Raw genomic sequence first — 14787 nt, 5'->3', positions numbered from 1 at the left:
GAGGGCGAGCCCCTGGGTTCCGGAGCTGCAGCTCCCGGCCTCTGCTAATTCGCTGCGGCGCCGGGCTCCACTCGCGCCCCCGCTGCAGCCCTGCCTCCAGACAGGCTGCAGGGACACCTCTGCGCCGGCCCCAGCGTGCGCCACAGGTGATCTGGGGTGGGGGCGCAGGAGCAGGAGGGTGTCGGGGGTCCCGGGCATGGGCCCGTGCTGCCCAGGAACTACATAGCATGGGGGTCGGCCCCGTGGGGGTCACGGGAACCCGGGAGGCAGGAAAGAGGCAACGGCCAAGGGGGCCGGGTCTGGGGGAGAGCCAGCAGGGGTGAGGGGTGCCCAGGGCTAAATGCACAGGTGGGCCCCCTGACATCACCCCACAAAGGCCAGTCCAGGGAAAACAAGCTTCGAAAGCTGATTCGTGAGCAGTGTTTGATTTATTAGCGTTTTTAAAAACCCAGTTCTTATGTACAAAACAAGCTGATTTTTGTTTTCAAGTGTGAAGACCACTCTTTAAAAATTAAATTTAAAGCATGGATTACACGAATTGAACTGTTTCCTCCCAGAAGCACCTAAGTGAGTAAGAACTGGACGGGCGCTGGCAAAGGCGCCCGCACGCGTCCCGGGCAGGCTGCAGTGTGGGGGCAGGGGTGCCGTGCGGCTAAATCCCGGCAAATTCACTCGCGTGTTCAACGCCGGCTAAACTGAGCTGCAAAGTCAACCTTGCTCTGAGTCCATCACAGCCAAACGGCAGTGGAGAGCCATGAAGACTGGGGTCACTGCCGAAGTCTGCTGGACGGCCGCACGGCACCGCCGTGACCGCTGAGCGCCCGCCCCACGGGTTGCCTCTGAGCAGAAGGCACGGGGAGCCCCGCTCCTCTCCACCTGGCAAGGCGCTGCAGCTCGGCTCAAACACACCTCGAGGCCGGGCGCCCTGCCCCTGACCATGCACCGCGCGGGGCCAGTCCCTGGTCCTGCCTGGGGAAGGCAGGCTCTGGGAAAGCCACCAGGCGTGTCTGCTGGATGGTGTGAGCCCACCTTGATGAGGCCCCGGTCCCGGGAGGGTGCAGGGCCTCGTGCCTGGTGCTTGCAGCGTTGGGCACCAGAATCGGCCAAGTGGCTGGATTCTTGTGTGTTCCAGTGCCCAGGCCAAGAGGAGGACATTGAGAACACACACGTTGTCTGTTACCCTTCGGATCTGTGACTAAGACTGGAGAACAGTGGCTCCCATAAAAAAGAGCTTTATTGAGCTGCTAGAATCACGCAGGGGTCGCACAGGGCTGGGTGTGAAATACCACCGGCTCAGGTGTGGACCTCGTGTGCCGCCGAAGCCTCACGTGGCATTTCCACATGCAACAGGGGACGGCCAGTCGTGCTCTCACTGGCCTTTGTGCTTTGAGATGTTTTCCAATTGAGGCCACAAATGTAGAGTCCAGAGGCCTCACTCTGGCCTCGTGGGCCAAGGCGCCTTTATGCTCCAAGTGCTGTTCGGCAGCTTCCCAGCGGAGACTTCTGCGGGTGCCTCTGTGATTCTCAGGGCGGGCCGGTGGCGACTGCTACCTTCCCGGGCGCAGCCAGCCCTTCCCAAACGCAATTGCCCTGAACTATCAGAGTCAGGTCACGTCACCCCTGGCTACGATGGTCCCATGTCTGCTCGTCTCACGCTTACCTGCATGCCATGGAAAGCCACGGCGAGGCCCGGGCCTACAAAATCGAACAACGGTTATTTTCAAAAATATTTTTTACAGCACTTAAATAATTTACAAAAAAGCTACAAAACTCAAATATTCCAGGACACATCCGTTAAGTAACCCCATCGCTCCCAGTGGACGGAGTATGTACAGGGCGGTGCAGAGCAGCCTCCGGGTTCCGTCCCGGTGTGGGGAGTGTCACACACCGCATGGGCACAAGCGGGTCTGCTTCCCAGGAAGACGGAGCCCGCGAGCGGCCTCATGGCTGGAGGGCTTTGCCCTTGGCCCCCGGGCCGCCGCCCTCCTCCACGGAGGTGTCACTGAGCTCGCTGGAGTCACTCCCCAAGGCCTCCTGGGCCTGGCTGCCTCCGCTGGTGGCCCCCCGCCTGTACCTCAGGTCTAGAACGTCCTCCTCGGAGCCCGAGTTCCTCCTGGCCTGCAAACCGCACGCCGCCTGGGACTTCCGGCCGGGCCAGTGTCCCCCCCCTTTCTTTGTTAGCAGGGGCGCGCCTCCAAACACAGGGCTGTGGCCGGCCGGGGTCTCTCTGAAGGCTGAGAAGGCCGGGCCCTGCAGGGGCAGACTCAGGGGCGGGCTGAAGACGCCGGCCTGCTTGCCGCCCCAGGAGACGCTCTTCCCAAAGTGGAACAGCTGTGTGGACAGCAGGGAGGAGAAGCCCGAGAAGGGCAGGCCTTTCTTGGGGTCCTGGCCCTCTGGCCCCTGCTCTCGCTGGCCGCCGAGGCCCCCTCTCCACACAGCCTCTCTGCCTTCTGGGCTCAGCGCCCACGTGCTCTGCAGCCCACTCTGGTGGGCGAAGTTGGCCCACGGGAGGGCGAGGCTGGCCTGCGGGCTCCCTAGCCCATCTGCTCCCGGCTTCCGAGTCCGTGGGCTCTGGCCCTGGGTCGTCACAGCAATGGCCACGCCGGGGCTTTCTGCCCGGGTGCCCGCTTCGGCTCGAGCAGGCAGCGAGCCGAGAGCACGTTCCCTGGCACGCTCGGTCCCTCTTGGGCTCTGATCTTTGTGGGTACAAACCAGTCGCCGACCAGCAGCCGACCCTTTGGCAGACAGGGCCCCCGCCGTGCTGGTGTGCCTGGCCACGGCTCTGGGGAGGCAGGCCTGCTCTGTTCGGGGGCCGCTCCTCCCGCCTGGAAGGAAGGCTCTCCCCGCACCCCCCGGGCCTCCGGCCGGTTGAGGACCGCCCCTGCCCCGCTGGCTCCGCGTGCACACCCCGGGATGAGGGGCCAGGGTGGGCGCCGGCCCCTTCCGGCACGGCAGCTCTGGCCTGGGCACACTCCCCATCCGTGGGGCGGCTGGGCCCCCTCCTGGGGCCTCTGAGCCACTCCCGGACTCCTTCGCCTTTTCGGCCAAGAACTTCCTGATCTCCAGCTCGATGCTGTCATCACTGTCCACAGAGCTGCTGTCCTCGGGCGGAGGCTGGGGGCCAGGGGCTGCGCCTTGAAGTTCGCAGGTGGCGGCTTCACGGAAGAACAGATTCCCTTCAGACGCTCTTCTCCGGAGCGGGAGGGCCGGGGGCACATCGCCGGGGCCCGCACTGTCCGCTGCGGTTCTCTCCGGGTCTCTGCAGGAGAGGCTCAGGGCCTTTTTCCCCGGGTTCTCCCTGCTGTCTTTTTTGGGCTTCGAGAGGCAGCTTTTCAACAGGTGGGGGCTTCTGTCCGTCCATTCTCTCCGGAAGCCGCCGAGTTTATGCAAGAACTGGGGCTCGGTGGTGCTGAACCTGACCTTCCTCTTGCGCGCGGCTCTGGGGTCCCTCCACCTCTTCTTGAGCCTCCGCCTGGACCGCAGGAGGTCCTTGATGGCGGAGTCCAGGTCCTCGTCACTGTCCAGGGAGCTGCTCTTGTCCTCAGAGCTGCCCCGCTCACTGGCACCCTGTGCTGGGGCCGTGTTCCCGTGGCCGGGCCACAGGCTGCCCCCGGGACCACCGTGCTGGTCGCCCGGCTCACGTGGCCTACAGGGGATGGGCTGGCCCTTGCTCTGGCCTTCTGCCCTGGGGGCCTGGCCAGGCTGTGCGCCTGCTGGGCTGTGGTCAGGATCCCGGGCGCCCTCCTGCGCCGTCTCTCTCGCTTTCTTGGGTGTGGACGGTGGCCCGGCATGGCTGCCTCCTCTGCGTTTCCTTTTGCAGCTCAGCGACAGGCCCAGCGTTTTAGAGCTGGGGACCCCGGGGCCAGGTGGCGGTGCTGGGCTCAGAGTGGTCTGCGGGCAGCTCTCCGCTCGGGCCAGCCAAGCTCCTGACTGTGCCTTCAGGGCCAGGAACGTCCGGATTTCCTGCTCTATGCTGTCATTGCTGTCCACGGAGCTGCTGTCCCCATCACAGCGCGAGGGCACGGTCAGGGGGCAGGAGAGTGGGCTGGCGGGCAGGGGTCTCTCAATGCCCACCGCGGGGGCTGGCAGGATGGTTTTGGAAATGTCCAAAATTGCTTCGGCACACATCAGCTCAGCGGACGTGTCTGCCCGGCATGGCGGCCGTTCCGCAAGCTCGGGTTCAGCAGCTCTGGGGTCTCTGGGTGGCTTGGAGGGGTGGGCAGGGTCAGGGCCACCTGGGCTGAGGTCCACGGCCTTTGGGGCCGTGGGCTTCTTCCTGCCTAGTGTTTTCCTGCGGGTTTCAGGCAAGGCACCTTTTGTGGCATGGCCTGTGCTGCGTGTGGGAGGGCCAGGCTCCTTCCCCTCTCTGAGCAGCGGTCCGGGCGGTGGGTCTCCGCCTGCCTCCTTCCTTTTCTCCAGCTGGTACAGCTGAATGGCCTCCTCAATGCCGTCATCGCTGCTGGAGCCGGACGCCTTGGACACCAGGGCTGCGCTCTTGGCTCGCTTGGCCCTCCGCCCAGGGCCCCCGCTCCTCCTGACCGCGCCTTTATTCTGTGCTGCTTCTGCAGGGCGGGGGTCCGCGCTCTCTGGCTCGGCAGTGGCCTTGGACTGGAGGCCTCGGGGCCGTGCGCTCACCTTGGCTAGCCTGGGAGGTTTCCGGAAGAGAAAGTCTTTGCAGGCTCCCATCACTTCCTGCCGATGTGTCTTGCCCGTCGTCTCTCTGCCGGATCTAAATGCTGATCTGACCGCATTATCGCTGAGGTCTGGTTTCGCGTCCACAGAAACGTCGCACCTTGGGGTCTCGTGCTGCCTTTTCTCGTTCAGAAACTGTTCGATCTCTGCCTGGATGCTCTGCTCGAAGGAGTCGTCGCTGCTAACGCTCACCGGGGAGGCGGAGCCCCGGTCTTGGCTGGCTCCCGCGCGGCTGCCAGGGCTGCCTCCCGGGCTGGGTGCCGACGTTGGGGGACACGGGGCGATCAGGGCGCTGCTCAGAGGAATCTCCGGTCTGGGCCGCCCGCCCCGCTCCGTGGCCCCGCTCTTCGCCTTCAGGTACTCCTGGATCGCTTCCTCAATGTCCCGGTCCACGGAGTCGTCGCTGTCCGAGTCCAGCACCAAGGGGCCAAAGTCCGCGGTGTCCTCGTCCCTCGAAGGGACCAAATCAGTGCCGAGACCACAGGCAGTAAACGTCGGGGTGGCGGCCAGCCTGGCGTCCTGGCCCTTCTCCGCTCTCTGGCTTCTGCGCACGGCAAGCTCATCGCTCATGCCCGGAGCAGCCTGGTCGCCCCGGAGCGCGCTGATGACCATCCGCACTTGCGCACTCACCGGAGCTCTCGAGACGCCCTCCTTCGGCTCCGAGAAGCACCCAGGAAACCTAAAGCTTCCTGGTGTGCCGAAGGCCTCCCATTTGGACTGGAGAGCGACCACAGGAGGGGCGTTCATGAGGAACATTCTAGCGGACGGGGAGGGGCGTGCAGAGTGGCGGGTCTTTATTCTGCTGCTCCTTTCACATCCTGGATGGAAAGAGAGGACGCTGGTAGGATGCCATTCTGCTGGGCCACGCGGCCACGGGGGAACCGCCCGCCGGGCCAGAGTCCAGAGGGCCGGGTCAGAGGCTGATGCCAGGCGAGCTGGTGGCGCCGGGCAGGTCACTCATGCTTCCTGGCCTTGATGTGCTCTGCGGCAGGGGGAGGCCGACTACGGAGACTGAGTGCGGGACCGCTCTGAGCCGCGGGCACCGTGTTCACGCGGGACCGCACGCCGGTGTCCCCTCCAGGCCCACGCTCCTGCTCCCGCCGTCCATCTTCTCTGTGAGGGAAATGGGGTCTGGTCCCAACCGAGGCTGTCCGGAGGTGCCGCGCGATCAGGTCCACACGTGCTTCTCCTCGGGTCACAAAGAAGGGCTTCGAGACTCTAAGCGCCGCGAGACTTTGCAGGGTCGTTTCATTCTTGACGCGACAAACAAGCTCCTGAAACAGAAAGTGACGTGAGGTGAGCCATTAAGAAACAACTTCCCCGAACGTCCCGAGTCAGTCATGTTAAAGCCTTTTTATTAAAAATGTCAGAGGTGTAGCCGTCAGGCAGTCTCATGGGCCCGGACTGCTGTGTCTAGCTCATTAGCAGAGAAGCGGCCTGTGCCGCTTCTGTCCTGTGCCCTCTTCCATCCTGTCTGGGTATTCCGAGGCCCGCACCTCAGGCTGAAGGTGGGTTCGGGCTGGTCTTGGGAACAGCATCTAGGCCTGCTCGCACACGGCCTTTCCGTTAGAGGTCAGGGACCGCCGCTGCAGAGGGGAGCGCTGCGTGCTCAGGGAAGGGTCACTTAGAAAGTGTGACGTGTCACATGACCATTCCTTCCTAACCTGTTGCTCCTGCCTCTCCTGACCACCCACACCCCCTCCCCAAAATGGGAATGTGGAGCACACGGGATGCCGGAGACCAGCTCTGAAGCACCTGCAGGCACAGGGAAGCGACCGCCGCCCATAACAGTGCCATGCTGGGCTGTCACCGCCCTTGCAACCTCACCGGGTGGGCTGGAGCGGGCCTGCCTACTGGCTTTGCTTTCGACAAAGGTCCTCCTCCACCGGGAGCTTCTGTCCCGATAAGCACATCATCTTGTATCTACACACTCGGTCCTTCCCGAGACAGTGTGGCCGGCCACCTGGGCACAGACATGCCCACGCAGGTGCCACCGACGATTAACCAGAGGGCACCGTGAATCCAGAAGCGTGCTCTTTGCTACTGTGGATTCAGGCCCAAAGAGTGAAACGGTCATGTGAAAGCATTTATTGCAATTCCTTGAAATTCTCAAGGCCACTTTTAGGGGGACGACATCACAGCCAACGTTTGCAAAGCCTTTCAGGGATTTCGTCGTCTTCATTCCCCTACCCCCCAGCATCCTTTGCCCACTTTTGAAATAGACTTTGGACTGCCATGCTAAAGAAAACCAGAATCATCTGCTTCAGAGGCTGAAGGTTCAGCTAGTAAAGGTTTTTTAGTTTTTTTGATAGAGCATGAATTTAATTTTTTTAATAGAGCATGAATTTGAAATTCAAGTTTGGGAAAACTTAATCCAAAGACCGAAGACCGTTAATCGCCACGAATTCACCACTATCCGGGGCCACAGCTTGGGTGCTGGAGGAAACACGTGAAGGTGCTCGCCCCCTGTCACACTCAGGGTCCCACTGTGGCCCACGGCCTCTCCTGGGGCGTCATCCTCCGGGGAGGTTCCCCATACACAGAGCAGTGGGGACGACAAGGGTCAGGAGAGGGTCTCTGCACGGGCCGGGGGACCGGTGCCCACACTGCTGCGCTCATTGTTCGAGCTGCCTCGGCAGAGTGAACGAGATTCCGAGACGTTCGTGTCGGCCTCGGTCTGTGAGGTCTAAACCGAGAATGTTAACTCCTTAAGTAGCAATAATACGACTTTAAAAAAACGGGCCCGGGGATGAACGGGAAGGCGCTGGGCCGCCGCAAGTTCTGTACTAGGCAGCAAAGCCGTGGCGTGGGACGGGGGAGAAGGCTGGTCTCTACTGACCACGTCACCCCACTCCCCCGGGGCTCCCTGTGAGCAAAGCTCTGAACTGTCAAATCCCCTCATGCAAGACTGAGGTGAAAAATTCAGAGGGAATCTCCAGCGACAGCTTGTGGCTTTGAAACAATCAACTACGGAAGATGAATCATTCTGAACAACTCCCCAAAACTATACTTGAAGAGAATGGGGAGCTGCAGCTGGGGGCTCTGGCTTCGCCCCCAGAGCCCGAGCCAGGTGTGCACGGAGGCTGTGGGGGCACCCAGCCCTGCATCCCAAAGCCTGGTGGTGCTGACGTTGAAAAAGCAGTGGAGGGCACCCGGACGGACACCTTCTGAGTCTCCACACCGAGCCCCAGGGAGGACCGACTCTGGCTTGGGCTCGTCACCCGCACAGGCTGGACCCCTGCACCGAATGTCCCCAGATGCATCTCTCGGCTCACCAAAAAGCGGTTCAGCTCCGGGTCTTCCCTCTCGGGTGGCAGCTTCCCCACCCCCGGGTGCGGGAGAGGACGGGCAGTGTACCAGGCCCCAAGGGAGGGCCAGAGCCCGCAGTGGGCGTGGGCCTGCCGGGAGGTGAGGCTCTACGGGGTCGCCTCGACCCCTCCCCGGGTGAAGCTGCCAGGCCTCGGCTTGTGACTGGGGGCGTGGGGCGGGGTGACCTCCCTGCCGGCCCGGCCCCCTCAACCCCCAGCCCCCGGGGCGCCCGGCCAGGTGCGCTCGAGCACCTCCCGCGGGGCGGGGCCGGCCTGCGCCCGGGTCTGCGCCGGGGATGCGCGGGGACCCGGGCGCCGGGGGCCGCAGGGACCAGGGGCCGGCCGGGGCCCCGCGACCCTCCCGGAAGCCGCGGCCCGGCGCGGGGCGGAGCCGCTTTTCCGCCGGAGGGCCGTGCCCGCGGCCGCGCTCGGGGCGGGGAGCCGGGCCAGGCCGGAAGCGCCGGCCGCCGGGCCTCACCTGCGCGCACCTGGGCTCGCCCGCCCCGCGCCGCGGCCTCCGAGGGACGCGGGGCCGCCTCGGGGGCGCTCCCCCCGCCCCGGCCAGGCGGTGGCCCCGGCGCGCCCGACCCCCGGCCCGGCCGCGCTCGCCCCGCCCCGGCCCGCCGCCGCCCCCGGCCCGCCGCTCGCGCGCGCGCGCGCGCCCCGGGGAGGGAGGGGAGGGCGGAGTGGGGAGGGGAGGGGAGGGCCGGGCAGGCGGCGGGCCGGGGCCGGGGGGCGGGGCGGGCGGCGGCGGCGGCGCCCCCTCCCCGGACCTACCGGCGGCCGCGCTCCGGAAGCCGTGCCCGGTGGCTGGGCATCATGGGAATGGCACGGCCGAGTTCCGGGGGAGGCGCGCGGCCCGCCGGACCCCCGCCCGCGAGCGCGCGCCCACCTGCCGGCCGGCTGCGGGGCGCCCCCGCCCGCGCCCTCCCCCCCGCGGTCGGCGTCCAGCCCCGCGCGCCCCGCGCGCCCCCCGCTCCCCCCACTGCGTCCCGCCCGCGCGCCCACGCTCGCTCGGGCCCGGGACGCCCCCGCGCCGGGGAGTTCGGGGTGGCTGACGTGTGACCCCCCGCCCGCCCTGCTGGGGGCGGGGGCCGCCCTGTCCCTGGGGTGCCGGCGCGGCGCGGGGCAGGGGGGGGCGTTGCGCGCGCCCAGTGAGTTCTGGAAGGTGGGGACCCGGAGGGGCGGTCCGTCCTGACGTCGGTGCTGCGATGACCGCTGCAGTGTTACTAGAAGTTCCTCCACGAGTGGCCACTGTGCGCCTGGCACCGAGCCCGCGGCGCGGTCCTCCTGCCCCCCACCCCGCGCCGGAGTGCGCCCTGAGCTCCTGGCTGAGCCTGCCGGGGGTCCTGGAAACCGCCCCACCTCGGCTCCCCCAAGCCCACGTCGCCCAGGCTGCCTGCTCCAGGGCCGGCTTTCTCTCCAGCAAAGCTGCCCAGGCCGCCAGCCGCCTGTGCCCGTAGCTGTGGCGCTTGCTCTCACCCGAAAGAGATCAGGAACCCCAGAAAGCTGAGGCTGGGCCAGTAACCCGCTCAGGGAAGCGGGGCAGGTAGGAGTCGGCAAGGCAAGCATGGCTCAGCCCCTCCAGAGCGGGTCTCTGAGCACCTGGGAGTGCGGGCCCTGGGCCTGGCCTGTGGGGCTGGGGTTCTGGCCTCGCAGGGGTGGGCAGTGCGTGGCTGGGTTTGTGCACTGACCCGCAGCTGTTTCAAACGGGCAGAGGCATGTGGAAGAGACATCGCGGATGGCCGGTTTGCAGAGGGGCGGGAGCTGGTCTTCAGAAGCACCCCGGGGTCCGGTTCTGCTCTCTTCCCAGGCCATGGGACCTCCTGGCTCAGACGCCCCTGCTCACAGCCTGTGTGTTGCGGGGGCTGCTGGGGGTCCCAGGGCCCGAGCGGTGGGAGCCTGGCTGGTGACCATCTGTCACCTGTTGGCCTCCGTGGCCTCCCCCAAGATGCCTCTGGGGAGGTTGCTGGGGTTCCTTTCCATCTGGTGAGTTCCAGAGGTTTCACAGGGTGAGAACTAGAGGCTTTTTCTCACAGGGAGTGGGGGGGGCAGTTCTAATCTTACGGGTCTGGGGAGTTTGGGGGCCAAGTGTCAAGAAACCCATGAAAGCATTGTTGTAATGCTTCCGAGAGTTCCTTTAACAAACCATGGTTTTCACTGTGAGAGTAATAGGCGTTCATCACAAGGAGTTTGAGAAGACGGATCTCATTAATAACGTAGCTACGCAGAGATACGGACCGTAACTACTGTGGCAGGTTTCTTTACGGTTTTTAAGTGGTGCTGTGATGAACATCTCCGATGGCAAGGTAGCGCTGCCCCCCACCCCTTATCCGTGGGGGACCTGTTCCAAGACCCCTAGCGACTGCCTCAAACCATGGAGAGTGCTGAGCCCTATACGGACTCCATCCTCTCCTGCACGGCCAGAGCCGCGGTCCGAGCCAGCTTGTACATGAGGCACAGGAAGGGAATGACCACGCAGCTGATAGTAAAATAGGGCCACAGTAACCACGCCCCCTGATAAAGTCACCTGGCTGTGGTCTCGCTCTCCAGATGCCACATTACCCTGGGCTCACCCTTCTTGGACACCATGCAAGGATGAGAGGCCCACACGGTGGGAGGAGGGAGGTGCGGGGTGCAGGTGCGTGGTGCAGCCGGAGGCCACTGTGGGGGGGTGGGGTGGGGGGTGGGCATCCGTCGGAAGAAGGGTCACCTGCGTCCGGACTGGGGCAGCCATGGGAACTGAGGTGGGGGCTGCTGTATGTCACTGGAAGTTGCCTGAGTGAATTCCAGAAACAGACACTGAGGGGTGACCATGCATTTTGCCAAGGTGCCCTCCAGAGGCGCCAGCTGGTGCCGTCTCCCTCACTGTGTCCCCACAGCCCCTTGTCTCCTGGCCGCACTGCACGTTCCGTCTGGTCTCGGAGAACAGGCCTTTTGTTGCTTTGATTCTGTGCCTTTAGCCCTGGAGACGGTGAGCATCTCGACTTTGCTGGTGGCTGTTGGGGAACTTGCCTGTACACATCCCCGCGCGTGTTTTGTTTTCCTCCTGGGCTCTGTGTCTTCCTCTGACTCCAGAGCTCTGTCCCTGAAGGGACTTAGCCCATCTCTCCCGGGCACTCCTGTGCGTCACATCGATGTTTCAGTTCATCTTTTAACTTTGGAATTCAGCTTCTGCTTGTGAATGTGCGCGCGGCCAGATCCATTGGGTTTCCCAATACGGGCTCTGGCTCTGGGTCGAGGCCTAGGGCGGCTTTCACCACGCCAAGGTTTCATCAGCGTTCACCTGTTGACGGCTGAGTTTCAAAATACGAGAACTGTGTAAGGTACGAGGGCACGGAGTCCATGGGAGGAAACCAGGAGCCAAACCTGTCGTGGGAAGAGTCGGTGTCTTCAAAGGGAGAGAGTTTCTCCATGTCTGTCTGGTGCACAGCCTTCAAATACTCAGGGAGCCTCCCCACGTGCGCACGCCCGGCAGGCATATGCCCAGCCACACACGCGTGCCCGCACGCTCCGCAACCCCCACGCATGCACACATATGTACACCCACGCACACGCACATGTGCACCAATACACATGCGCGCGCACACACGCACACCCACACGCACAAACAGGTATGCACACCCCCACATGCACACCCACACGCGCACATACACGCACACCCACACCACAAACAGATGCACACCCCCACATGCACACCCACACGCGCACATACATGCACACACACACCCACACTCATGTCCATCCACCCTGTGCACATAGCACACACGTAGCACCACGCGCAGCACCCACCCACACACGCACAGTGTGCGCACACAGACAAACCAACACGTGCACACGCACGCACACGCTCGCACACCCCCCCAAGCATCTAGGCATGCACTTGTGTGCACCACGCGTATCTTCCGCTTCTGGAAGCTGCACGTCTTGCGCACGGCCACTTCTTCCTGGGAAGGATGAGAAGACGCATCTGTTTTTTATCGAAACTGTCCTGGTGGGGCGCCCAGGGGGCTCAGTCGGTTCAAACACCAACTCCTGGTTTCTGCTCAGGTCCTGACGTTCGGGCCGGATCCGGCACCCCGTCGGGCTCCGCGATCAGCATGGAGGCGGCCGGAGCATCTCTTCCTCTCCGGCCGCCTCCCTTCCCTTGCACCCGGTCTCTGACATCAGTCAGTCACTCTTAAAAACAAACAAACAAACAAAAATCCTCTCCCGTCCCGAGAGGGTCTGTTTCCCTTCACAGAGCTCTGATGCTCTCGTAAACGCAAATGAGAGGCGCCCCGACTCGAGGAAGCTGGACCGCCCCCGAGACCCCGTCACCCTGCTGCGTCCCCGTCTGGCCCCAGGTCGTGCTCACACAACGCCTCCAGGGGCATCTCTACCAAGACTGTTGCGGCTCATCAACAGAAAGGACCCTCCAGGATGGCCCGCAGGGTCCGTGACGTCGCCGTGGGCACGCGGCTTGCCGGGAAAGATGAGGTCGCCCGTGTGCCCCGTGGGGAGTGGGTAGGGGTGGCAGCAGGTGGCCGGACAGACTCTTGATCTCAGGCTGTGGGGAGCGACCCGCGGTGGGGACCGTGCCCGGCTGTCTACCATTCCTGCTGACCTCTCTCATGCCCTTCTCATCCCAAGGTCATGGGCGTTTTGGCTTTCCTATGCACAGAACTTAGGTGACGTATTTAGTGTGCGGGGTGACGGACATGGCCCGCGGGTCCCTCCCCGAGCCAGGGATGGGGGCTCGGCCCGCTGCAGCCCATCTTCGGAAATTCTCTTTCTCCCAGACAACTGTAAAAAGTTGTCACCTCAGGAATGGCTTTTAATGGCTTCGTTCAGTTTTACTTCTTGAGTGTCAGGTTCTGAGAATCGGCATGAATTTTTCCCAGCGTTGTCACTTGCCATTTCAGGGGCCAGCACGACGCTGGGATGGCCTGTTTACAAGGTGGCCTCCGACCCGAGAGCCCCGCGGAAGCCCCCCGAGATGCCGAGGTTCCGGAGGACCCCGTGCGTCCGTCCTATGTTGTGAGATGAGAACACGTCACCTCACATTTATTCGCGAGGGACCAGGATAGTGTCCAAATCAAGAGTCGAGGGGAACGTGATTTTCTCGCTCTGATTCTTGGCAGAAGACGGGTGCTGAAGCCCCTTAGTGGGCGCTTTTGGCAAGTTGGTTCCTGTCCTCTTCCCGGGAGGCCTCTGGCACCTGGGGCCGGCGCTGGGAGGTGGTGGGACTGGGGGCATGGGGCCAGGATGAGTGGGGGGCCTTCCAAGGCGGGAAGAATGTTGAGAAAAGGCCTTTGTCCCTTTTGCCGCCCCTCGAGATGCAGGGCTGGTTGGGGGGGTGTGCTATGGACGCAACGGGGATTGGCCTGGGGACGTGAGTGGCCCGGTTTCTGCAGCCCTGCCCAGGGGCCACTTCGCGTGGGCTGCCCCGTGACTGCGGCCCGGGAGCGTCCTTCGGGCTGGGGCTCGGCCCATGGGCATCCGGCCAGCTGCCTGTGTCTGCCATGGCCTCTCTGGACTTCATCTTGGGAAGCAGCTGCCGGATGTAGTGAGGCTGCCCGCCGCTGTGTCCAGGGCCCAGGCCTGGGCTGGTCCGCGCGCTCGGTCTTCCTCAGACGTCTTATCCAAACCACGCTCTGGTGGAAGAGGCTGCAGAAAATAGGTCAAGAAATTTTAAGATTTATGTAGATCTAGCTTCGCGATAGAGACCTGAGCTGGGATTTTAATGGTCCAGATTCTCATGTGACGGCAGTTGTGATGCGAGAAACAAATTCAGGCGAAACTCGTCCTGAGGGGGCTCCGTGCTCTGGGGCCACCAGCAAGCAAGACAGTTGTCACTCAGGGCTCAAAATATGTCCCCGTCCGCAGAAAACATTCTGTTTCGCTTATCCTTTGGCAGAAAGGAGAGGTGATCTGCCGCACGCTCTCTGAGGTTTGGAAAGGCAATGTAGAGAACGTTAGATCTAAAATATATCAATTTTTAATATTTTGTATGCTTTTAAAATTTTATGTCTGTAAAGAAGTCTACTCATGTCCCTAAATATGTATTCTCTTTCCGGGGCGTGGGATGGTCAGGGGTATCCTGCAGGCTTGGTAAAGGACCCCGGGTCTGACCTACAGACCCGTGGGGGCCGCTGGGGGGTCAGGAGGGCTCGCGAGGGGAGCTCTACCCTCCCTGTCCCCAGAGGCCCATCCAGGACCTGAAGCCCGTGGAAAGGTGACCCTCCAGGAGAGAGAAGCGAGGGGCGCCTCGGTGGCTCAGTGGGTAAGCGTCTGCCTTCGGCTCGGGTCATGATCCCAGGGTCCTGGAATCAAGCCCAACATCCGGCTCGCTGCTCAGCGGGACGCCTGCTTCTTCCTCTGCCTCTGCTGCTCCCTCTGCTTGTACTTTCTCTCTCAAATAAACAAATAGAATCTAAAGAAGAAGAAGAAGAAGAAAGAAGTGAGAGCCCAGGCCCCTCCTGGTTCCCAAAGGCCCTAACTTCAAACTCACACCACCTTCAGAAATATTTCCACCACGGCACATTTTGGGAGAATGTGGGAATATTCCTACCCCGGGAATTGTCATTCATGCGTCGACCAGGGTCAAGAGGTCTGCACTGTGGGTGAGGCTGTGCGGTCAGGAGGGGACACGGTGGGAGCTCTCCGCGGGCGGGTGTAGACGGAGCTCCGGGTGGGCTGACTTGCACGTGCCCCTGCCCAGACAGACCCCGTCTTCCCCACCGTGGGACGTATGTCACATTTCTGCACACAGGAGGGAGATTGCCCCCCCCCCCAGGAAATCCTC

General features: G+C 63.1%; 1 protein-coding gene and 1 long non-coding RNA gene across 2 annotated transcripts; one reads left to right on the top strand and one right to left on the bottom strand.

Moving 5' to 3' along the window:
- Nucleotides 1–409: 409 nt before the first annotated feature.
- On the bottom strand, nucleotides 410–8873 carry PPP1R26 (protein phosphatase 1 regulatory subunit 26). The gene is made up of 2 exons (XM_045082861.1): nucleotides 8778–8873; nucleotides 410–5966 (listed from the first exon to the last, which is right to left on the bottom strand). Exon 2 carries the CDS (start codon nucleotides 5446–5448, stop codon nucleotides 1942–1944), a length of 3507 nt encoding a protein of 1168 aa, XP_044938796.1. The 5' UTR covers nucleotides 5449–5966; nucleotides 8778–8873; the 3' UTR covers nucleotides 410–1941.
- A 66-nt stretch (nucleotides 8874–8939) lies between these two features.
- Nucleotides 8940–14041, top strand: LOC123392804. Its single transcript, XR_006607500.1, has 2 exons — nucleotides 8940–12434; nucleotides 12905–14041. It is a non-coding gene; the product is annotated as an uncharacterized LOC123392804 (long non-coding RNA).
- The last annotated feature ends 746 nt before the right edge of the window (nucleotides 14042–14787 follow it).

This window comes from Mustela putorius, unplaced genomic scaffold (assembly GCF_011764305.1).
Source record: "Mustela putorius furo isolate JIRA1106 unplaced genomic scaffold, ASM1176430v1.1 tig00000596_pilon_pilon_pilon, whole genome shotgun sequence".
NCBI classification, from domain to species: Eukaryota; Metazoa; Chordata; class Mammalia; order Carnivora; family Mustelidae; genus Mustela; species Mustela putorius.
This window is presented reverse-complemented; position numbering and strand designations above follow the sequence as displayed.